This window comes from Leucopleurus acutus (genome assembly GCF_964270905.1).
Source record: "Leucopleurus acutus genome assembly, chromosome: 16".
Classification (NCBI taxonomy): domain Eukaryota; kingdom Metazoa; phylum Chordata; class Mammalia; order Artiodactyla; family Delphinidae; genus Leucopleurus; species Leucopleurus acutus.
This window is the reverse complement of record NC_139158.1, coordinates 15,161,886-15,183,929: the sequence shown is the minus strand read 5'-3', so window position 1 is coordinate 15,183,929 and position 22,044 is coordinate 15,161,886. Positions and strand designations below refer to the sequence as shown.

Sequence of the window (22,044 nt, the reverse complement as noted above, 5' to 3'; positions counted from 1 at the left end):
CTGATTGGTAGTCACTTCCTTGGCCAAATGGCCACATCGGTGCCCCTAAGCAAAAATAAAGCTGCCTTTCCCAGGTCCTGCTGTGGCCAAAGTGTCCTTGCTCCAGGCTCCTGTCCTGGGACCTGGGCCTCTGGCTGGGCTGCTCACAAGAGCTTCTTTTCTGGACACAGGAGCCATGTGGCCCTCCACTCATCCACCTCTAGCTGGTGATTCTCAGTCCTCCAGCCCGCATCCTGCAGTCCTGGGGATAGTGCATAGGGATACTGCTGGGGAGGAGGCTCTGGGCTGACCCTGGGGAGGGGGCATAGGGATACTGCTGGGGAGGAGACTCTGGGCTGACCCTGGGGAGGGGGCATAGGGATACTGCTGGGGAGGAGACTCTGGGCTGACCCTGGGGAGGGGGCATAGGGATACTGCTGGGGAGGAGACTCTGGGCTGACCCTGGGGAGGGGGCATAGGGATACTGCTGGGGAGGAGACTCTGGGCTGACCCTGGGGAGGGGGCATAGGGATACTGCTGGGGAGGAGACTCTGGGCTGACCCTGGGGAGGGGGCATAGGGATACTGCTGGGGAGGAGACTCTGGGCTGCCCCTGGGGAGAGGGCATAGGGATACTGCTGGGGAGGAGACTCTGGGCTGACCCTGGGGAGGGGGCATAGGGATACTGCTGGGGAGGAGACTCTGGGCTGACCCTGGGGAGGGGGCATAGGGATACTGCTGGGGAGGAGACTCTGGGCTGACCCTGGGGAGGGGGCATAGGGATACTGCTGGGGAGGAGACTCTGGGCTGACCCTGGGGAGGGGGCATAGGGATACTGCTGGGGAGGAGACTCTGGGCTGACCCTGGGGAGGGGGCATAGGGATACTGCTGGGGAGGAGACTCTGGGCTGACCCTGGGGAGGGGGCATAGGGATACTGCTGGGGAGGAGACTCTGGGCTGACCCTGGGGAGGGGGCATAGGGATACTGCTGGGGAGGAGACTCTGGGCTGACCCTGGGGAGGGGGCATAGGGATACTGCTGGGGAGGAGACTCTGGGCTGACCCTGGGGAGGGGGCACAGGGATACTGCTGGGGAGGAGACTCTGGGCTGACCCCGGGGAGGGGGAAGGAGCAGCACGGGCTGGGTGTACTGCTCAGGTTCCCCTTGCCCCTGCTGGGTAATCTCTGGCATAAAATGAGCCTAAAACCTCATCTGGTTGTAGCAAGAATTCATTGAGCAGCACATGAAAAAGGACCAGAACGGAGTAGGTGCTAAATGAAAGAGCACCATCAGTAATTTGTGAGCCTTAGCCCGCCCCCCGCCCACCATTCTCCAATGCCAACTGGGATTCATAGTCTGTCAACACCGACAGCGCCTCAGAGACCATCCTAACCTCCCCATCCTGCAGACAGGGAAACTGAGGTCCAGACTTGAGATTACAGACAGAAACTCAGGTCTTCCACCCTCTAGGTGAAGGGGTGGGGATGGGGGTAGGCAGGGCCTCTGGGAGAAGGCCTAGGAGCCATGAAGCAGAAGGATATTACCTTTCAAGAACTTTGGAAATAGCTTGTCCAACACTTGGTGGGTCTCCCTGACGATGACGCAGCTCTCTTTCTCAGGACCTGGAGTGGGGTGAAGAACCAGAAGCTCTTGGGTTCCCCAAGCCGAACAGGGTCCTTCCTCTCTCCACCCCGCTTTGAGTCAGAAGCAGCCTAGATTGTGAGGCGCTTACCAGCCCGTACTCGGTTCCTCAGTCCCTCCAGCTCTCCTGGGAGGGGTCCATCTCCCTGCAGGGCTCCAAGCACCAGTCCGTGAGTGGCAGCCCTCAGAATGGTCTCAGGGCCTGCCATCTGGCTCAGGACAACCTGTACCTGGTCTGGAGAGACCCAGGGACAGACTGGTACCAGGGAAGGGCCACGTCCCCAAACACTCTCAGGCCTACCAGCCTGCTTCATCCCTGTCTGGCCCAAAGGCCTTGGCCTGGCATGAAAGGCCATCTCTCACCCTTTCCTTTCCAACTTCATCTCATGTTGCTCCCCAGTGCTCCGGCCAAGTAATTTCCAAGATACAACTTCAGAGCAGCTCCCTGAGGTGGGTTTATTTTGCTCGTCTTTAATGGCTAGTGAGAATAAGCAGCTTTTAACACACGACCAGCAGACCAGTAAACTTTAGTACATGTTTCCTCAAGAGGTGACCCCGGCTAGGAGAGGAAAGTGGTTCCTCAGGGATAACCAAAGGTCTTAACCTTATCTGAGTGTGCTGCAATGTACAAAGTGCTTTTACATAGTCACCTTATTTGATCCTCATGAAAACCCTGCAGCTAATAAGGCAGGTATTGTTAGCGCCATTTTACAGAGTGGTAAAGGGAACTTCACTGGGGCATGTAGCTATAAGCTGAATGCATCCAGTCTTAGTCTAGAGCTCCCTTCAGGACACTAGGCAGACTCCAAACTGTCCAGCACGTGTCCAGGGCTTGGGGCCCTGGGGCTGGAGGAATGAGGGGCTGAGCCCGGGAGGGTGAGTCGGAAGCTGGGGGAACGCGCCACACTTACTTTGTGACCGGTCCCAGCGAAGGAGGTAGGGTTCTTGGTGCCCCTCAACCAGCTTTTGCAGCTCAAAGACACTGAAGGAGAGAAGAGCGTGCAGTGCGGGAGGAGAAGACAAAGGCAGCAGTGACCACCCAGTCAACTGCAGATCCACCTGTTAACCCTAACTGTCCTGCACCTCCTTGCCATCCAGCCCTCAGCCGTTACCCCTCCCCCGCATCAACCCTTCCTTTCTTCCTGCACCCAACAAATATAAGATCCCTTATATCTACTTCATGTCATACACCTGCTGCCCTCAAGCACCCACACTGACCCCCAAGTCTGTTCGGTGGAAATAGAGAACAAGAGAGGTGGGGCTTGGTTTGGGGAGGCCAGTGTATGATCAGAACAGGGAGCCCGTGTGGGGAGGGGGTGACCGTGGTGATGGGTGGGAGATGCTGGGCCACTCACCTGGAAGTCACATGGTGTAGGGGGACCCCCAGGGATAGAGACAGAGATGGCCAGAAACCTGTGGGAAGCTGGAGTCAGGAGGCCCAGGCAGGGGGAGACATAGGAAACTTGAAACCGAGGGGCTGGCTCACCTGTCCACAGTGGTTCCATCTGATTGGCTGAAGCGGGGCCAAGTACCTCTCCCCGCTGAAGGAAGTGCTTCAGGACCAGCCAGAGCCGGCCTTCGTTCAAGGTCTCTATGACAAGGGCCCGGACTGCCCGGTAGTTGGCGTAGATGTGGAGGGCAGTGAGGAGGAAGAAGCAGCCAAGGCTTAAGCTGGGGTGACAGAGTGAGGTGGTCAACGGGAGCAGAGGCCCAGCGGGGCGCCTCCTCCCTGCCCTTGGTCCCGGCTTACCTAGGGCAATCTGACACCAGGGGAAGCATCAAGAGGCTGACCAGGAGCCCTGCCAGGCTTACCAGCGTCTCCTGGAAAATGGCAGAGGGGATGGGAGCTGGAGGGCTCCCCTCCAGGCCAGAAAGAATACCCCTGAGTGCCTTTCACCACACCCCTCCCTGCCCCAGACACTCCCTACACTGATAAGGGTGCCTAGGAAATTTTTAACGTTTTTGATGAGTGAGCTGTCATTTAAGATACCAGCTGCTTCTCTGCCCAGGTAGGTGCAATGCCCTTGGAATGCCTGTGGAACATGCCTTCTTTGTTTTGCAAGAGTCAAAGTGTAGCCCTACACTCAGGCAAGTAAATGTCCACAGAGTAAAACTACTTTATTTTGTGGTTTAAAAAAAAAAAAAGGGAATTCCCTGGCAGTCCTGTGGTTAGGACTCTGCACTTCCACTGCAGGGGGCATGGGTTCGATCCCTGGTCGGGGAACTAAGATCCTGCAAACCATGCAGCGTGGCCAAAACAAACAAGAAACCCCGAAAAACAGAAAAAAAGGTCCATCTGCCCAGTAACCAGCAGATGCTTTTTGCAAAGGGGTCAAGGAACCACCCAGGAAGAAAAGCACAAGATCCAAACTTCCCTTGAGAATCAATATTATCAGACCCTCTGATGGCCCGAGAGGGCCCGACTGAGGTTACCCTAGTGGAAAAGACCCCTGGCCACCGCCCCCCAGCTCATCATGAGAGAGGAGGAGTCTGGACTGGTGTCCCTGACTACGGGGTTCCCGGGGAGAGTTTGTTCTGGCACAGAGGGGGCCTGAGACTGCAGCTCTTCTTACCCAGTCGTCCTGGCAAAGGGGTGGGCCATGGAAATAAAGGCTGTGGGTGTGACAGTAAACTGGGGATCAGGGGCCTTGGAGCTCAGGGGCAGAGGGACCTCCCCTCCCCCAGGTGGGAACAGTCATTTCCAGCAGCCACATCAACTGGCAGCAAAGCAACATCAGCAGAAAGCAGGGGCCGAGTCTGGGGCTGAGCACGCGTCTCGTTGCCCCACTGATGTTACTGCCTCCGTGAACTGAGGAAGCCCTGGGGCCTTGGAAAATGCATCTGGGGGTGGTAGGGGCTGGGGGTTAGAAAGAGGGCAGGTGAGACAGCAGGCACGGGGCTGGTTGTACTTATTTCCCCTCCCTAACAACCTGTGGAAGTGATAATGGGGAAGAACTCATCCAACCATTGCCGGGGAGAAGGGATGTGCCCAAAGGGACCCAGGGAGACTCGACCATTCGGTGCCTTTTTCCCCCTCATCTGTAGAGTGGCAACAATGAACAGCCCTGCACAAGACCACTGTAAGGATTTAATGAGTTCATCCACATGAAATAGTTGGCACATGGTTAATGTTTAAAAAACATTAGCTTGTGTTAATATTATTGAAAGGAGTTAGTCAATTTTTTAATGAAATTCTATTTAATAAAACAATATAAGAGAAGGCCAGAAAGTAGGACTGGAGAGAACAGAGGTTTCTAAATTGCTTCAGTGTCAAAGAAAACCATCACACTTGTGACCACCCTGGGCCTCACTTTCCCCATCTGTAAAAGAGAGATGATAACAGTATCCACCTTAGAGGGTTGGTGTGAGGTAAACGATGCAGTGCACATAGGCTCTTAGCACCGGGGTACGGAGGGAGGCGATACCTGAAGGGTTCAGCCTGAGGGTGCCTCCACCTCCACTTCAGGCTCCTTTGGTCAGGTGAGGGCTGGGCCGGAAGGGCTTTGCTAAACTGCCCAGCGGAGGCCTCTGCAGTGACTCCGGCCTCCTCACATGCCAGGCGCTTTAACGTGTGGGGCCTCATGGGGTCAGAACATGCACCTCCCAGGGTGGGGCTCTGCCTAGAGAGGGTGAGGTCCAGGGCAAGGGCTCCCTCTCGGCCTCAAGGGCAGCAGGCAGGGGCTGAGATGACCAGCTCAGACTTGTTGCCGCCAGAGCCTGAGCCCGAGCCCTCACACCGACTACCTATCCTAAGAGTCAGAGCAGGGAGAAGCAACATTTCCTCCCGCCTGTCTCCCACCCCGCCCCGTAGGAGCTCTCAGGTGCTTCTCTTCATATGCCCAAATCGTGGCTCGCTCTGATGTCTGCCCCCCTCCGGTACATCCGCGCACCCCCCACCATCCCTCCAATTCTGGCTGCTCACCTGGCTGCCGTCCTTGGCTGACACGTCGGCCATGTTGTTTCTCCGGGCCTGATGCATGGTCAGTGCGGCCCGAGTGGCCCCACCAGCCACGCCCACAATGCACTGGGTCGGGAAAGGGAAGAGTGAAAGTCAGAGTGGCCATAACCTGCTCTGTGGGTGAGCCAAACAAATGGCTCAAACCAGTTTAAGAAAACTGGGCCTCAGGCCACCCCGCAGCAAAACCCTGAATGCCGTCCCTGGTCTCCTGTTCTCACCCCGCATTTCCACTAGGCCCACCTCCCCTGTCCTGCTCCAGGAGAAAACTGAAGGTCTGCCTGTCACACCACCCTGTGGACCCAGCCCCAAGGAAACTCACTTTCTCCCCGCAAGGTGGAGGCCCACAGACCATTCTTAGCCCAGAACCTCCCCAGCCTCCAACTTCTGCTTTGGCTGCACCCTCCCCCTTGCAGAGCCAAGTCTGGTTTCCAACTTGGTGCTTACATTCTGCCTACCTGGAACTAACTCCACTCTCTTCCTGCCCCAGTCGAGGCCTAGCCAAGCCTTCCAGGCCAGTTCCAAACCCACACCAGTGGCCCTGACCTCCTAGGGCTCTCCCTCTGAGATGGGAGAGCTCATCGATTAGGGTCACTGACTTCGTTCATGTTTATCAAATCTCTTTTAGATGTCAGATACAGATTTAGGTGCTGTGAGAGACTTCAGTACAACCCCTGCCCTCATGAAGCTTATAAATCATCAGATGGTAAACAAATAAACGAGTTGTTACATAGGCAGTGTTTGTTTGCAGGTAAGAGGAATGTGGATCAAAATGAGGCTGGAGTTATGGGCGGGGACCTGATCACATAGAACTTACCAAGCCTTGTAAGGTCTTTATACCAAGAGCAATGGGCACAGGGAAGTGACCTGATTTGATTTCCACTCTAATAAGGACTATGGGGTTGCTCTGAGAAGGAGTGAAGAGGGGTGAGAATAGACGCACGGAGATGACCTAGGAAATAACTGTGCTTTTTCAGCAGCAAGGAATCACCAGGTGAGATGGGGATGGAGGCGTGAAAGGACTGGAGAGATTTAAGAGGGCAAATAACAGACATGAATGGAGGTTTAGCTGAGGGTGACAGGTAAAGGGGGGGGAGATGAAGGCATGGGTGACAACCAGGCTTCTGGTTGGTGCACCTCAGGGACGGAGGTGCTGGAACTCTAGGGAGGGGCGGGAAGGTGGGGAAGGGGAAGTTCATGGCCCTGTTCGAGTCCCTTATTCGACAGATGAAGAGACTGAGGCCCGCAAGGCGGAGCTTAGTGCAGAATTTAGGCAGAGGTCACAATCCTTGGTTTCTCTGTGGTCGCCTGCCCTGGAGGGGGACGGGGTGCTCACGGCTTTTAGTGCCTGGGCCAGGGAAGCTCAGTGGCCTCCACCACAAAGAACTGTTCCTAAAATCCTAAATATCAGTAGTGCCCAGCAGAGAAACACAAGTGATTCTGAACAGATGGATGGGCCTTTAAGATGGGTCTTACATATCTTCTTAAGACTCTTTACTCTGTGCCAGGTACTTAACCCTGTGGGGAAGACAGGCTGAGCTCTACCAAACCTTGCTAGGCCTGTTTCCTCATCTGAATGAGGCCAACTTGAAGGAATCATGAGGGTGAGCAGCCTGGCAGAGAAGAGCTTGGATTCAGCCCAATCAACCCTTCAGCCTTGCTGTCCGGTCTGTGCTCTGTCTTGCCACTGGACCTTGACCTGCACTGTTCTTTCTGCTCAGAATGCCCACGCTGTACCTCACACTCATACTTCAGGACCCAGCCCCAGGGAAGACCTTCCTGCATCCCTGGACCAGGCCAGATCCCCCGCTGAACCCTCCTGCAGCCCCCTACACTTCTCATCTGGAATACCTATAGCTATCACTCGATAAGTATTTAATTATGTGTGGCTTTCTATCAAAGATGGGAGGGCCTGTATTCTATGCCGAACATGCAGCAGGCACCCTAAATATTTTACTGAAAGAATAAAAGGTAGCCAGGGAGCTGGTCCCAAGATGTTGACACTGGACCACCCGTACTCTCTTTCAGCTCAGAGCTCCCTCACCAGTCCCGTGGCTCCAGACACTGCCTTAGACCGACTCTCTGAGGCTCTAGAGGCTGTCTGGCTGGAGGAGGATCAGAATACATGGCTGAGTCCCAGAAGAAACACCTGAACTTCTTCACTCTTCTAGAAATGCCTTGAACACTGGGCCCAGGCTGGGATCCCCTGTGGGCCCCAAGCGAGCCCGCACATACCACCACCAGGGCAGGGATCTCGGGTCCAGGGGTGCCCCAGAGGGGGGTACCTTGGCCAGGTTGCTGATGCAGATGGTCATGGTGAAACAGATGGGGAATATGGGAGCCATAATCTCGAGGAACATGGCTACATCATTGAGGATGTCGGCAAAAAGCCTGGGGGAAGGGATAAGAGGTCAGAGGTCAGAGACCTTCATACTGGAAGACTCCCCTCCCCTCAGTTCCAGCCCCTTCTCACCTCCACTGCTTGGCATTACAGTCCATTTTGCTCCTGTGGGGGAGGAGAGGTTGGTTTGCAATTTGGATTTAAGGAGAAAACACAGCCTGTGGGCAGTGCAGGCCATTCCTATGCCTTGGAAAGGTCCGAAGGGCTCAGGAAAACCCACACCCCAGCCAGACATCTGTCTCCAAACCCTGTCACTGCTGCCGGAAATGCCACCAGTAGCTGGGAGGACCTTCAGTGGTCACTCATATTTCCCTGTTACTAACCCATGAGGCACCAAAGGAAAAAGCTGACTGCCTTGTGGCTGCTCCCCACCCTCGGGTCCTCCTGGGAGAGAGGCCATCCCTGGGGTCCTCTGCCAACTCCCCTCCTCTTCCTTCTGCTTCATAGAAGGTACCCAGCAAGAAGTCCACATATTCTATAAACAATACATTTAGTGTAAACACTACGCTGCATGTTATAGACAGCTAGCCCAGAGAGGGATATGACTTCCCTCGGATCAGATGGGAGTGGGGGGAAAAGGCCGAAAGAGCCAGGCTCTGACATCCAGCCTAGGATATCTCTATTACACGATGCCGCAGATGGTTCCCTCCTCTGCAGGCCGAGTGATACCCTGGCCCTTGCACAAACCCCCAGGGACTACTTCTCCAAGATCCCAGTGGCAGGAGATGCTGCAGCCCCCTGCCCAGCTCAGAATTTGCAGCATTAGCCCTGACCCTTCATTTGAAATCTCCTAGAGGGAAAGGGAGCATTCCTGGACGGGGCATGGGACACACATGGGGAACTCCTGATGGAGCGAATATATGGCAAAGGCAGGACTAGAACACGTGGGCCTGGTCTTGGGCTCTGCCTGATGCCACAGAAAGACCACAGGCTTTAGGTTCAAATCCCATCTCACCAGTTACAAGCTGTGTGACTTGGTCTGCTTCACATCTGGAAAAGGTACACATTCAATCCTAGTCTACATAGTTATTATAAGGATTGGAGAGGATACACAGAGAGCTGGTAAGGCCCAGTTAGGGTTAGTAATTGCAGCTGGTGTTTACTGAACACTTATTATGTGCTAAGCACTTTACATAGCTCACTGCACCTCACAACCACGACTGATGGCAGATACTAACTCACTCCTGAGGTCACCCAGTAGTGACTCAAGGAGGAAGCAGGCAGCACAACACCCTCAATCCCTTCTAGATAAATGGTGATGTGGATCCCACGTCAGACAGGGATCCTGATAACCTACCCAAGCCCACTCCCCACTCAGCTTAGCAAAGTCCAACCAAGTATCTAAGCCGCCACAGTAGCCTCTGGAGTAAAGGTATTCCTTCTGGGCTAAGCACTGTCCCATCCAAGCTTCTCTCTTAACAAGCCAGCAGAGGATGCTCAGAGCCTGTGGCTCCCTGTGTTTTTCCATGATGGGCAGCAGAGGGGCAAATCGGTGCTCTTGAAGGCAGATCTCATCCTGGCAATGGCTCTGTGGCTTCACTGCTTGGTGACCCCGGGCAAGTCACCTGTACTGGGTACTCACTAAAGACTCCTTAGCTCTGATATACCTGCTAAATCTCTCCGCCCCTGGAGACCGGTAGGAAAGAGGGGGAGCTGAAAATACAGCCAGGGCTGAGAAAGACATGACTCCTGTCTAGGGAGAGTGGCTAGAAGTCTGCAGATCGGGAAGAAAAACTCACCCCATCCACCAGGCAAAGACGATGCGGCCCAGCATGCCAGTTGAATCTGGGGGAGAGAGGCATCGGTAAGGAACAAGCAAGAGCCTTGGGGGCTGTAGGGCCTGGCAGAGCCTGGCACTGGCATGGCTTTCCACCTTGGATCGCTGCCCTTGGGAGCTCAGTCTGGTACGATAAGTTCTAGACAGACGTAGCTGCATTATGGGGTCAGAAGTGCCTAGACTTAGCAGTCCCTCAGCATGTACCCCAGAGAACTAGGTACCCATGCACACCAAGAGACACGGACCAGAAATATTCTTTGCAGCATTGTTTATAACAGCAAAAAACTGGGAATAATGCAAATGCTCATCAACAGGAGAATGCATAAACAAATTCTGGTACATTTACTCAGGGGCATACTAGACAGCAGTGAAAATCTAATGGACCACAACTACCCACATCGGCATGGATGAATCCTAGTATTATCATCCTGCATGAAAAAGTAAGTCATGATGACTACATACAGCACAGTACACTCTTCATAAAACTCGAAAACGACTGAGACTAAACAATATAGTGTTTGGGTATATATATCTATATGGTAAAACTATTTTTATAAAAAGCAGGAAATTCTGTGTGGAAAGTTCAGAGGTTATTGTTGATATTCTAGCTCTTAGGTTGCACAGTGGGTCCACAGGTGGTCATCAGAGTATAAATAAGTAAAAAGGATCTGAACTGCAGGTTGGTGACAAGCGAGCTGGGAGTGTGGGGCAGAGGGAGAGGCCTCCTCAGACTAGGGAGAGTCAGAGAGGTCTCTGGAATCCACTAGACCTTCACTTGCACAACAAGTGCTTCTTGGCTACCCACTGCCGTGAGGCCTGGGGAGCACCACAGTGAGCCAGAGTCATGATTCCAGGCTCAAAAGCCAGAGTAAAAGCAGACAGCAGCCACTACGAAAAACACTGATTTAGACCAAGGGTCAGTTTACGGTGGTCTGTGGGCTTCTTCGCCATTTTTGTAAATAGTTTTACTGGAACACAGCTGTGCCATTTGTTTCCAGACTGTCTATGGCTTTTTTCATAACACGATGGCAAAATCAAGTTGCTGCAGGTGAAACTGTACAGCCTGCAAAGTGTAAAATGTTTACAGTCTGGTCCTTTACAGAAAGTTTGCCGACCACTGATTTAGACCCTACCTTATACTGAGAGTAGTACTCATTAAGCCCAGCAGGGGGATCACAAAGAAGGACTGTTCTAGAGTGTGAGAAGGCCTCACACTGCGGGCACTGGGAAGGACAGGCAGAGCGGGCAGAGGACCCTTAGCTTGTTTGAGCTTGAGGGAAGGGACCCTTAAGTGGGGGACTGCAAGAAGGAGAACTAGGTTGTGGGTAGGAGGGATGAGAACGTCCCACGACATATAAAGGTGGTGACATGGGCCAGCCTTCCTCATTCTCCTCTTGCCACGGCGGCCATCCTTGGGCATTGACCCCTTCTAGCTAGACATCTTTACCCAGCCTTGGACTTGAAGGAGACCGCTAAGCACTCTGGCAGAAACCTGAAATACCCAAGTCTTTCAACCGTCACAACAATTCTACGAGTTTAAGGGATCATCCCCTTTAGATGAAGCAACTGAAGCTCGAAGATTGATAAACAAAAATGGGGCATTTTCAAGAAAATCTGGATTTACAGCTTTCCAAGAAGAACCTGAAGACACGGCAGCATCAGGCCTGCTTCCCCTTACCGCTCCAGTTGGCTGGGGCTGAGTAGCAGCTGCCTCATTCAGAGGCGTGTGTACAACACATTTCCCGTCCGGCCTGCTTGGCTTCTCTATTTCTGTCCCCTCTGTCCATGGAAGTTATACTTCCCAGGGTGGGTTGAGAAGCCTCCTCCTGCTGTCACTCACCCACACTCCTCCTTTCAAGTACTTTTAATTCTACACAAGATTTTCATTGTTCAAGATTTTTGTATTGGATCATTTTAGTGACTCTGAACATGGCAAGGTTACTTTTATGGGGTGAGAGCTCACAGGGCCAGACTATTTTTCTTCCCTCCGACTGCACAGTCTTTGCCAATCAGGTATGTATTTTCTTCACACAAGAAAGGGGCCTACTCTATCTTTCATTGGAGGCAGTCTGCAGGGCCCTTGTCAGAATCTGGAGGTTGGCAATAGGACGCAGTGACATACATCCTCCCTATTAGCTGAAAGTCAACACTGTCCACTAGACCAGGAAACTTAATTCCCACCTGCTCCTCTCTGCCTCACTTACAACTGGCCATGCTATAAGATCTCAAAATTTTGAGTCCTAGTAAGGGATCAACTGTCCATAAATTGTACTCGGCTCCACTCTGAAATCCTAACTGGCCAAAGAGTGGGTGGTTAAGAGTGGGACCCAGGAGTCAGTGGGCCTGGGTCCAAATCCTGGCCCTATGTGACCTTAGGCAAGTTACTAAACCTCTCTGTGCCTCAGCTTCCCCCTCTGAAAAAGGTACTCATAAAGGCATCTACCTAATATGGCTGCCGCAGAGATTAAGTTACACATTACACGTCAAAACGCCTGGCATACACTCAGCTGGCAAAATATTGGCTGCTAGTAGTATTACTATTGCTAGTTATGACAATTAACATCATGTTCTATTAAGAGATCTGTAACTAAAAGTGACCACATCAAAAAATTCCAAGGGAGTTTCTTATATAAAGCTCCGCATACAAATTTCCCATGTCTGATGGAAACAAGTTTGTAATATCCTTTCTAGTTAAGGGGGTTTCCTTTAATATCAACAACAGGCTTTAAAGTAAGAGGATATTTTTCCACATCTTAAAATGGTCTTTTTTTTTCTTAATAACTTGCCTGAGCTGAAGACATACATAAGCAACATGTTGGTGATAAGACTAGGGTGCTTAGAAATGACATGGAACTACTGACCCAAGCTCCCACTGCATTCCAAACAATTAACCAACAGGAGAGGAATGGAAAAGATCCAAATTAAGCACAGTGCGGTGGTATGAAAATGTACTCTGGAACTAAACCTCCTGGGTTCACATCCGTGACCCTGGGCAAGTTACCGTTCTGTGCCTCAGTTTTCCCATCTATAAAATGGAGATAATGACAATATCCATCTCAGAACTATTGTGAAGACTGAGTCAGGACATTTAAAGACCAGTACACAGTAAGTACTGTTCAGGAACTATTATTATTAAAAGAAGAGACAACTAGGACAAGAGGCACAGATCACCACCACTTCTCCACTGATATGCAGTCTCAGAGAAAGGGCTTCTTTCCAGCAGTGACTCACATTTGGACAGTATGCTCGTCTTCATGGTAAGGGTATAAGCAGGAGCCTCCAGATTCTCCAAAAGGTCCACGGAGGCTCACCAGAGCTGTGGCCAGGCTGATGCCAGGTGCAGAATGAGCCTTACCTTGGGTCTGATTTAAACCTCCACTGGGAACAACAGTGAAAGACAAAGGATGGTGGAGAGAGCCACTGGCCCTCCTGATATGGGCAGTTTCCCTTTTCTTCTATACTTCACTCTCTAAGTAGCACGGTACCAAACTGTATCTCCCCCCCCACCTTTAGTGGTTTTTCAAAAAGCGGTACACATTCAACAGACAGTTACTATAGTTATTATTCATGGTATCATCTAGTATCCCAGAGGATATGAAACGCCTTTCATCCTTCCCCAAACCTCCTCTCTGCCACTCAGGACCTATTACAAAACTGTTTCTGTCTAGAATTAACTAATTTCCCACACCCAAGGCAGTTGGCAGTTTTATTCAATAACCAAACTCTTAGGCAGTCCTCCACAGATTAGGAGTAAAGGGGAGGGGACGGTTTACTTAGGGATCTGGGCTCCAGATGATTAAGGGACACTGCACAGTCCGTATGGGGAACGGAGTGCAGCTACCGAGGCTAGTGGGCGGGATGAGGGTGTTCCCGCCATGGGTTACTAGTCAGTCGTCATAAAGCCAATAGAAAAATTTACTCAGTTGAATTTTGTTTTTTAACGAGGTACAAGGCACTCTTCTAGGAAGTGGGGAGGCTTGGCTCCCGGATCTAATCAGACAGGAATGCATAAGTAAACATACTCATCAGAGCCCAGAGCTAGGTGCCAAAACACTGGGAGAAGGGGAAAATAGGGGCTGGGCTTCCCAGCCGAAGGAAAAAGTGGACAGAGAAATGGCAGAGCTGAGAGGAGCGATCGGTGAGACTCCAGGGGTCCAGCTCACCTTTCACGAGCCAGGTGGCCGTGGCAGCTGAAACAGAGGCTTTTGCGTTCCCTACCCCTATGCCCAGCAAGACTGCGTGGGTGGCCAGGGAACCCGAGAGGCTGGAAGCAAAGGCCTGGAGAAGAAAAGAAGTGGGGTGAGAAGTGGGCGCAGGAGCATAGAGGTCTAAGACCTGTTATCAGCTCTCCTGGGTGTGTGGCCTGGGACGTGTCACAGCTCGGCTCTGGGCCTCAGTGTCCAGTCTGTAAGCGGGGAGGGAGAGGCGGCGCGCTGTCTCCCCTGCCCCGGCTACATGTCGCTCCCTTCCCCAGTCGGCCGGGCTGACCTGCACGGAATCCCACAGCTGGTAGGGCAGATAGTCCGGGCTGACGCTATCGGGGAAGCCCTGAGGCAGGAAGACAGCCAGGAGCCGGGAAAGAGGTGGGACGGCCGTCCCGGGAGCCACCCTTTCGCCCCCATCTCGTCCTCCGGGTTTCGTTGTGAAGGCCCCAGAGAACCCCCACCAGCGCCGCCCCCAGGCCTCCCACTGCAGGCTCCCGTCGGCGGCGGCGCGGCAGCCCCGGGCCGTCCCGGAGCCGAATTGCTCGGAGCACAGTGGGGCCTCACTCCTGGCGACAAGTGCCATCCTGAATTCCTCCCTTTAGTTCCGCGGGCACAGAAACGTGGCCGGAAGACGCGTCCTGCTCGGCTACGGCAGCTGCACAGGGGCATTATGCCTTCGCGAAAGGGCCTCCTGCCTCCGCGTACTCTTCCAGCCAGCCCAGGAACCAGATGGTTCCTTTCCGACTTCCCGGCCCCGCCTCGACCCCTCGGGGCTGGTCCCGGTCCTGGTTCTTTGTAGCATCTTGTCTGGGGCCGCGGGAGCCTTTTGGCCCGCCAAGCCCTGAAGGTACCTGTTTTGCTGTGACCCCCGACTTCCAGTTATGGGGAGAAGGGAAGAGGGCGTCCCTAGGGAATCGTTTTGAGACCCGGTGCGGCCACAGAATTTTTTGCTGTGTGGCTTTGGGTAGCTCAGTGTCCCTCTCTGGTTCTCGGATGACTTCTTTGCTGTGAGGCCAGGGCCTGTATTTTACTCCTATTCTTTCCCAGGTACCCAACACATAGTAGGTGCGTAAAAGAGATAATATTTATGAATGAATGCATGCATGATGAGAAGTTGGGCCAGATGATCCCTGAGGCCCTGTAAAGCTTCCCTTTTTGTTTGTTTGTGTTTTTTTGGGGGGGGGGGTTGTTTTCCTTCTGGGCGTCTCTGGCCCTCCACTAGAAATTTTCAGCCCTTCAGCCTTTCCTGACTGGAAGAGTATTATTTCTGAAAGGATCCTAAGAACTTTTGAGGAGCAAGGAAATCAAGGGATTGTAGTGAATAGTGTCAGCAAATAGGAGAAATAGGCAAGAAGTTCTTCTGTGTTTATTGGGGGAGAGGGTCTATGAAATTGGGGGGAAAGTCTAAAGACAGTATTTCCCTCCAAACTCACCTCTTTTTCTCTTTCCCTCTCTTCTCTCCCTTTCTCCTTCCCATCTAGTGCAATGTACTGCCTTCAAAATAGAAATTTGCTAAAAGCGTTCTCTTTTCTTCAGAAAATAAAATATCCTGGTTCCTTAGCCCAGCATTCTTGGACCCTCACAGTTTGATTCCCTGCTTGAAACTTCTGATTCTCCCTATCATCTTTCTCTTGGACCTCAGCCTGGAATGCTCTTCCACCTCACCTCACCTTACCTAAAAGCGAGACAGAGTCTCTGAGGCTGAGGTAGACCCAGGGCATTTGATTTTTTGCTTGTTTGTGTGGTTCCTGTGAGAGTGAAAAATTGAAGGGATACAAACGTGTAATATTTTAAATGTTAGCTTCTCTGGGTATACTGAACTGAGACTAACCTCCAGGAATGAATTCCACCAGAGGGCTTTAGTTTGGGGGCAGGTTCTGTCACTTAGTATCTGTGAGACCTTGGGCAAGTTTCTCACCCCTCTGTCCTTCAGTTTCCTCACCTGTACAAGGGGAATAATACTAGGACCTACCATATAGGGTTGGGATGAGGATTAAATGAGTTGTATGTGTAAAGCTCTTAAACTATGTTTGGTACATAGTGCATGCTATTTAAGTGTTGACCATTATTTGGAGTTAATGTCAAGTATTCAAATGTGAGGCCCTTTGCTCCACAGGGCCCTCATGACCAGCACTACTCTATGACATATTGTCCAAACCAGGATTTTTTTTGTTTTTGGCTGCGTGGCGCGACTTGCGGGATCTTAGTTCCCAGACCGGGGATTGATTGAACCCGGCGCCATGGCAGTGAAAGCACCGAGTCCTAACCACTGGACCGCCAGGGAATTCCCCAAATCAGGATTTTTGAGAGTGTCTTTAAAGGAGGCACTGTTAATAATCACATTGGACTAACAGACTGGAGCCATCCTGGGCAAACTGAGAAATACGGTCACACTATTTAGCAACCCTCTAGGCTTTACTGACCATCTTTGTCCACATTGACCTCTCCCTGCTCAGAGACCATGGCAACCCTTGTTCACTGTAGAACTTATTTAATGCTTAGCATATGCTTTCTGGAGCCAGTTTGTACTTGCTTTTATTAGGTGTCTAAGTCCTGTCTTCCCAAGTGGACTGTAAGTGCCTGACAAGGACTCATACATTTCTTTGCAACCCCAGTGTCCAGATCAGTGGCTTGACAAAGAGATGAGGGATGCTTCCTCTTCCCCTACCCCCTGAGACCTCTTGGCAGCCTGCATTCAGCAGTATAGTAAGCACCGGGCAGAACACTCCAAGCTGCTCATCTCCTTGACTTTATCCTCACTGATCTCCCCACTTCCACAACTACCTGCTTATGGTCTACTCCCTACACAGCTTAAAACTCCCCGGCTCAAAACCTTTCAGCAGCTTCCTGTTACTTTTATGGAAGAGGATTGCAATATTCTCCTCCAAACCCTTCAATGACTTTCCTTCATATTTGAAAATAAAACATGAACTTCTTGTCATGGCCCATGAAGCTCTGTAGATTGGGCCCTGCTCCATCTTTCAGACTTCACCCCTTACGGTTCATCCTCTCACTCCCCCCACTAGAACATAAGCTCCCAGAGAAGAGGAACTTTGTCTTTGGCACTGATGCATTCCCAGGGCCTGGCACAAGGCAGGTGCCAAATACCTATTTGTGGAATGAATGAATTTATTTTCTCAATAACCCTCATAGGTATTATTTCATTCCTCCTTTAAACAGAGAAACTGGGGTTTGCATGTGTGAAGTGACTTCAACAAGGTGACAGAGCTGAAAAGTGGCAAAAGCATTCATTCTCCTATTCATTCAACAGATATTTAGTGAGAAGCTGCTACTCTTCTAGGCCCTGAGGCAGGTGTCCAATTTGAGGCTAATGGTTTCAGAACTATACCATCTTGTTTCTTTCTTTTTTATTTTGTATTCTTGTTAAGTATTATAAAAATAATGGAAGGATACATTCTCACTGTAAAATAATTCAAACAATAATATAGATGGAGAAGGTCAAATTCTCCCTTGACATTTATCCCTCTTTCCATTTTTCAACAAATACCAGTCAATGCCCAGAAATAAACATTATTTACCATGAGAGAGAGAGAGAGACAGAGAGACAGAGAGAAATATAATTTTACATTTAATCCCCTCTCCCTTACTCGCAGCCTGAAGTAGCCTGCTCTAATTATAGTTCATTTAACGTTGTCTTTGAGATCTTTTCCTATCGGCACATATGTAGCTACCTCATTTATTTTAATAGTTGCATGTCATGCCATGGTGTGAATGTGCCATAGTTTCTATAAAGATTCCCCATATTGCTTTTTTCATTATTACAAATAGGTAATAGGCCTTTCTGTACATTGAATATGAATATTTCTTTAAAATGAGTCCAAAGCAGAATTGTTGGGCTGAAGGGTATGTGTATTTTAATTTGAACAAGTATTGTCAAACTATCTCCCTAAAAAGCTTTACCAATTTACACTCCTACTAACAGTATATAAGAATGCTTGTCATAGTCAAGATATGTATTGCCATTATCTAAAAAAGTTCTCTTGGGCACCTGTGCATTTTAATGTCCACTCTTGTATTCTGATCGCAGATAACCCCTAATGTGCTTTCTGGTCACTATAGATTATTTTTGCTTCTTCTAGAATTTCATAGAAATGGAATTATACTGTATATGATCTTTCATGCTTAGCTTCTTTTGCTCAGCATAATAATTTTGAGATTCTTCCATGTTGTCATGAGTACCATTAGTCTGTTTCTTTTTTTTTTTTTTGTGGTACGCGGGCCTCTCACCGTTGTGGCCTCTCCCATTGCGGAGCACAGGCTCCGGACGCGCAGGCTCCGCGGCCATGGCTCACGGGCCCAGCCGCTCCGTGGCATGTGGGATCTTCCCGGACTGGGGCACGAACCTGTGTCCCCTGCATCGGCAGGCGGACTCTCAACCACTGCGCCATCAGGGAAGCCCAGTCTGTTTCTTTTTATTGCTGAGTAGTATTCCATTGTATGAATATACCACAGTTTGTATATGCACTCACTGGTTATTGGACATTTGGGTTGTTTCCAGTTTGGGGTTGTTATAAATAAAGCTGCTATGAACATTTGCATTTGCATGTAAGTATTTTTGTAGACGTGTATGGACTCCACCTAGGAGTGGAATTGCCAGGTCATGTGGTAAGTGTATGTTGAACTTTATGAGAACTTGCCAAATTGTTTTTTCAGACATTTCATTTTACTCTCCCACTGGCAATGTATGAGATTTCTAGTTGTCCTATATCCTTACCAACACTTAATCAGTCTTTTTAACTTGCAGGAGCTGTAGTGGGTATGTAGTGGTATCACATTATAGCTTTCATCTGCATTTTCCTGATGAATAATAAGGTTGAACATCTCTTCATGTGCTTATTGGCTATTTGTATATCTTCTTTGTGAAGTGCCAGTTCCGATCTTTTGGCCATTTAAAAAAACTGGGCTGTCTTATTATTGAACTATCAAGAGTTTATGTTAAATTCTGTATACATTTTTTTTAAAGGGCTTCAAATGCTTGGCTTTTTAAATTATTATTTATTTATTTATTTTATTTTTGGCTATGTTGGGTCTTCATTTCTGTGCGAGGGCTTTTCTCTAGTTGTGGCAGGCGGACGGGCCACTCTTCATCGCGGTGCGCTGGCCTCTCACTATCGCGGCCTCTCTTGTTGCGGAGCACAGGCTCCAGACGCGCAGGCTCAGTAGCTGCGGCTCACGGGCCTAGTTGCTCCGCGGCATGTAGGATCTTCCCAGACCAGGGCTCGAACCCGTGTCCCCTGCATTAGCAGGCAGATTCTCAACCACTGTGCCACCAGGGAAGCCCTGTATACATTTTTTTTTTTGGTCAGGTGGTATTGCAATTATTTCTCCTAGTGGTAACACATACTTTCTACCCTAAATAAATGAAAACACGTTTACACAAAAATCTGTACACAAATATTTATAGCAGCTCTATTCATACTTGCCAATAACTGCAAACAATCCAGATGTCCTCCAGTGGGTCGATGAATAAACAAACTGTAGTGCGTCCATACAATGCACGCTTAGCAATGGAAAGGAACAACCCACTGCTACTTGAAACGACTTGGATGGAGCTTAAGGGCATTATTCTGAGTGAAAGAAGCCAGTCTCAAAGGTTAGATGTTGTATGACTCCATCATAAGACATCCTCAAAAACACTGAACTGTAGTGATGGGGAACAGATCAGTGGTCGGCAGGATTTAGGGATGAGACTACAAAGGGGTAGCACGAAGGAGTTTTGGGGCAATGGAAATGTTCTGTATCCTGATTGTGGTAGTAGTTACATGAATCTACGTATTAAAATCCAAACGTCGTACACCAAAAGGACGTTCATTTGCTGTGTATTAATTAAGATAATGCTATAAACAAACAAGCAGAGCAACAAGCCATGAGTGTATAGGTGCCTAAGAAAACTGGTTTTTGAATGGAGGAAGATGGGACAGGAAATACACACATCTTGAATGCTGGTTACTTTGTCGGGGGAGGGAGCAAAAATGATCCACTTATCAGTGTGAATTTTTATAATGTTTCACTTATTTCAGTTATTATATGGTGATTTTGAAATTTGAAAAAATCTATTAAAAATGGAAAACATTAGGAAAATATTTTAAAAAAAGAAAAGAAGTATTTTTGCTTTGTGAAGTACCCGATGATATGTTAGAGAATAAGACACGTGTGTCTCCATTCCTGTGGAACTCAGCCTAGTAGAGTCCAGTCCTCTCCATCTTACCGAAGGCTCATCTGCAAAATATGACTGTTATTGGAATTTGCCTAACAAGAGTTTTCATAAGAATAAATACTTATCATTTTTTTGGCCATGCCATGTGGCTTGCAGGATCTCAGTTTCCTGACCAGGGATTGAACCCAGGTCATGGCAGTGAAAGCCCTGAATCCTAACCACTAGGCCACCAGGGAACTCCCAAGAATAAATACCTTAATACTTGCTTGAAACAGTGCCTGGCACAAATGATGACTGTAATGTTAGCTGCTATTAATATATCACCTATGAATTGGAAGAATAATTGCCACCACTTGTTAGGATGATTTTAAAAGTGCCTTTCTCATAACAGGGCATCTAACAGTTACTGTTAGTTTCATTAGCGTTTTGAGCCTGGATCCTGAGATGTGGGGGAGAGGGCATGGCTCTATCCCTGGTTTGGTTTTCTGGGTCTCCCCGCTTATCTGTTCTCTTGGCTTTGCTATCTTTCTAATTTCAGGGAAGCCTCTCCCTCCTTCCCCTCCCCTGGTTGACCTATCACCCTCCCTCAGGACCTAAATGCAGGGCGTTTCCCTCTTTGGCTGACACTGGACTCCTTGTCTACATCTAGCTTGGTACAGAGGGACATCCAGACCCTGAAAAGTGTGGGTGAGACGTCTATACATAGCACTGTTGGACCTGACAGTGAGCCAACCTGGGGAGAAATGTGATCTCAGAGCAGGGCAGGGTTTGAAAGGTGGTGGAGGGGAGGTGACCCTGCAGGGCCCCAGGGATGCTTAAGGGGAATGAGGAGATTGGGGGAAATACCCTGGGAGAAAAAGATACTTAAATTCCATCTCTTTCTCTAATCAGGCAGATGGCCCTTCTTCAAACCAATAAGGATCTCATTGCTACAGGAATGAAGGAATTTAACATTCTGCTAAATCAGCAGGTAAGTCTGGTGCTCTGTTTCAGAGGACAGGCCTGGAGCGTTGGGAGGTGGGCGAGGACAGAGAAGGGAGAATAATTTGGAGCTGGGAGGGTAATGGTTGAGTTGATGGAAACAACTAGAGACAGGTAATACAAATCAGAGAAAAGAGGATGTCAGAGTTTGTGGTTATCCCTGAATCACATGGCCGAGCGTGGTCTCCCTTGCCAAATCCTGACCTCCCCTATCCCAATCCCACCCCCACCCCCAGGTCTTCTCTGCTCCTGTTGTCCCTGAAGAAGACATGGTGACTGTGGTGAATGACTGGGTGAACTTCTACATCAGCTATTATAGGAAGCAGATGGTGGGGGAGCAGCAAGAGCAGGACAAGGCTGTGCAGGAGCTTCGGCAAGAGCTGAATACTCTGTCTGCCTCTTTCCTGGACAAATACAGGAACTTCCTGAAGTCCTTGTGAGCGCCTGATCGCAGGCTGCCTTCCTCCTAGCCGGGTGACCCAGGCTTGTCTGAGACCCTTAAATGCTGCCTCTGTGTCTTCAAGGCCTCAGGCTCTGCCCCTTCATGGTGTTACTGCACTCTGACACCTCAATAAAGACCAGTACTGGTTTTGGTGGTTTTCCTGGCTCTGTGGCTCTTCTTTGGTTTCCATCGCTGCCTCGTGGAGACAGTTGGTCCCTTTTCTCTCACCCTGCTTCCTAGATATGATCTCGGAGATCTAATTCCTTAGAGCAGAGGTTTGCAGCCTTAAGGAACCCCTGGGCAGCACTAAAATAGCCTGAAGGAGGGGCCAGCCGGCAGAGCCTAAAGAATAAGTGCTGAGGGACGGGGGAAGGGCTCGTAGACAAAACGGGGGAGATAGAGGCTCTCCAGAAACTGTGGCCCTGTGACATGCTGTCTAGAAGACAGTTGTTGAAATCTCCCAGTCTTGTTTATCCTTCACTAGGT

At 50.0% G+C, this 22,044-nt stretch overlaps 2 protein-coding genes across 7 annotated transcripts; one reads left to right on the top strand and one right to left on the bottom strand.

Moving 5' to 3' along the window:
• Positions 1 to 133: 133 nt before the first annotated feature.
• Positions 134 to 14,543, bottom strand: RUSF1 (RUS family member 1). 2 transcript variants are annotated; one of them, XM_082856703.1, is made up of 13 exons: positions 14,241 to 14,543; positions 13,916 to 14,030; positions 9,715 to 9,760; positions 8,048 to 8,080; positions 7,860 to 7,965; positions 5,542 to 5,643; positions 3,370 to 3,440; positions 3,106 to 3,290; positions 2,975 to 3,032; positions 2,531 to 2,601; positions 1,711 to 1,854; positions 1,523 to 1,600; positions 134 to 241 (listed from the first exon to the last, which is right to left on the bottom strand). In XM_082856703.1, the coding sequence occupies exons 1-13, from the start codon at positions 14,538 to 14,540 to the stop codon at positions 144 to 146; spliced, it is 1,407 nt and encodes a 468-aa protein (XP_082712829.1). In that variant the 5' UTR covers positions 14,541 to 14,543; the 3' UTR covers positions 134 to 143. The 2 variants fall into 2 exon arrangements, with proteins under 2 accessions (XP_082712829.1, XP_082712828.1); XM_082856702.1 differs by lacking the exon at positions 13,916 to 14,030 and having other exon boundaries at positions 14,241 to 14,353.
• Positions 13,847 to 21,637, top strand: AHSP (alpha hemoglobin stabilizing protein). 5 transcript variants are annotated; one of them, XM_082856704.1, is made up of 3 exons: positions 13,847 to 13,890; positions 21,027 to 21,105; positions 21,353 to 21,637. In XM_082856704.1, the coding sequence occupies exons 2-3, from the start codon at positions 21,031 to 21,033 to the stop codon at positions 21,554 to 21,556; spliced, it is 279 nt and encodes a 92-aa protein (XP_082712830.1). In that variant the 5' UTR covers positions 13,847 to 13,890; positions 21,027 to 21,030; the 3' UTR covers positions 21,557 to 21,637. The 5 variants fall into 5 exon arrangements, with proteins under 5 accessions (XP_082712830.1, XP_082712833.1, XP_082712831.1 ...); XM_082856707.1 differs by lacking the exon at positions 13,847 to 13,890 and adding an exon at positions 14,760 to 14,804; XM_082856705.1 differs by lacking the exon at positions 13,847 to 13,890 and adding an exon at positions 20,770 to 20,822.
• Positions 21,638 to 22,044: the final 407 nt, after the last annotated feature.

Bases quoted from the DNA above. Each gene is read 5' to 3' on its own strand.
- AHSP (XM_082856704.1), top strand. From the start codon at position 21,031: ATGGCCCTTCTTCAAACCAATAAGGATCTCATTGCTACAGGAATGAAG. The intron at 21,106-21,352 runs GTAAGTCTGGTG...CCCCACCCCCAG, and splicing joins ACATTCTGCTAAATCAGCAG to GTCTTCTCTGCTCCTGTTGT.
- RUSF1 (XM_082856703.1), bottom strand. From the start codon at position 14,540: ATGGCACTTGTCGCCAGGAGTGAGGCCCCACTGTGCTCCGAGCAATTC. The intron at 1,855-2,530 runs GTAAGTGTGGCG...GGGTCTCTCCAG, and splicing joins TCGCTGGGACCGGTCACAAA to ACCAGGTACAGGTTGTCCTG. The intron at 1,601-1,710 runs GTAAGCGCCTCA...ACCCCACTCCAG, and splicing joins GAGGAACCGAGTACGGGCTG to GTCCTGAGAAAGAGAGCTGC.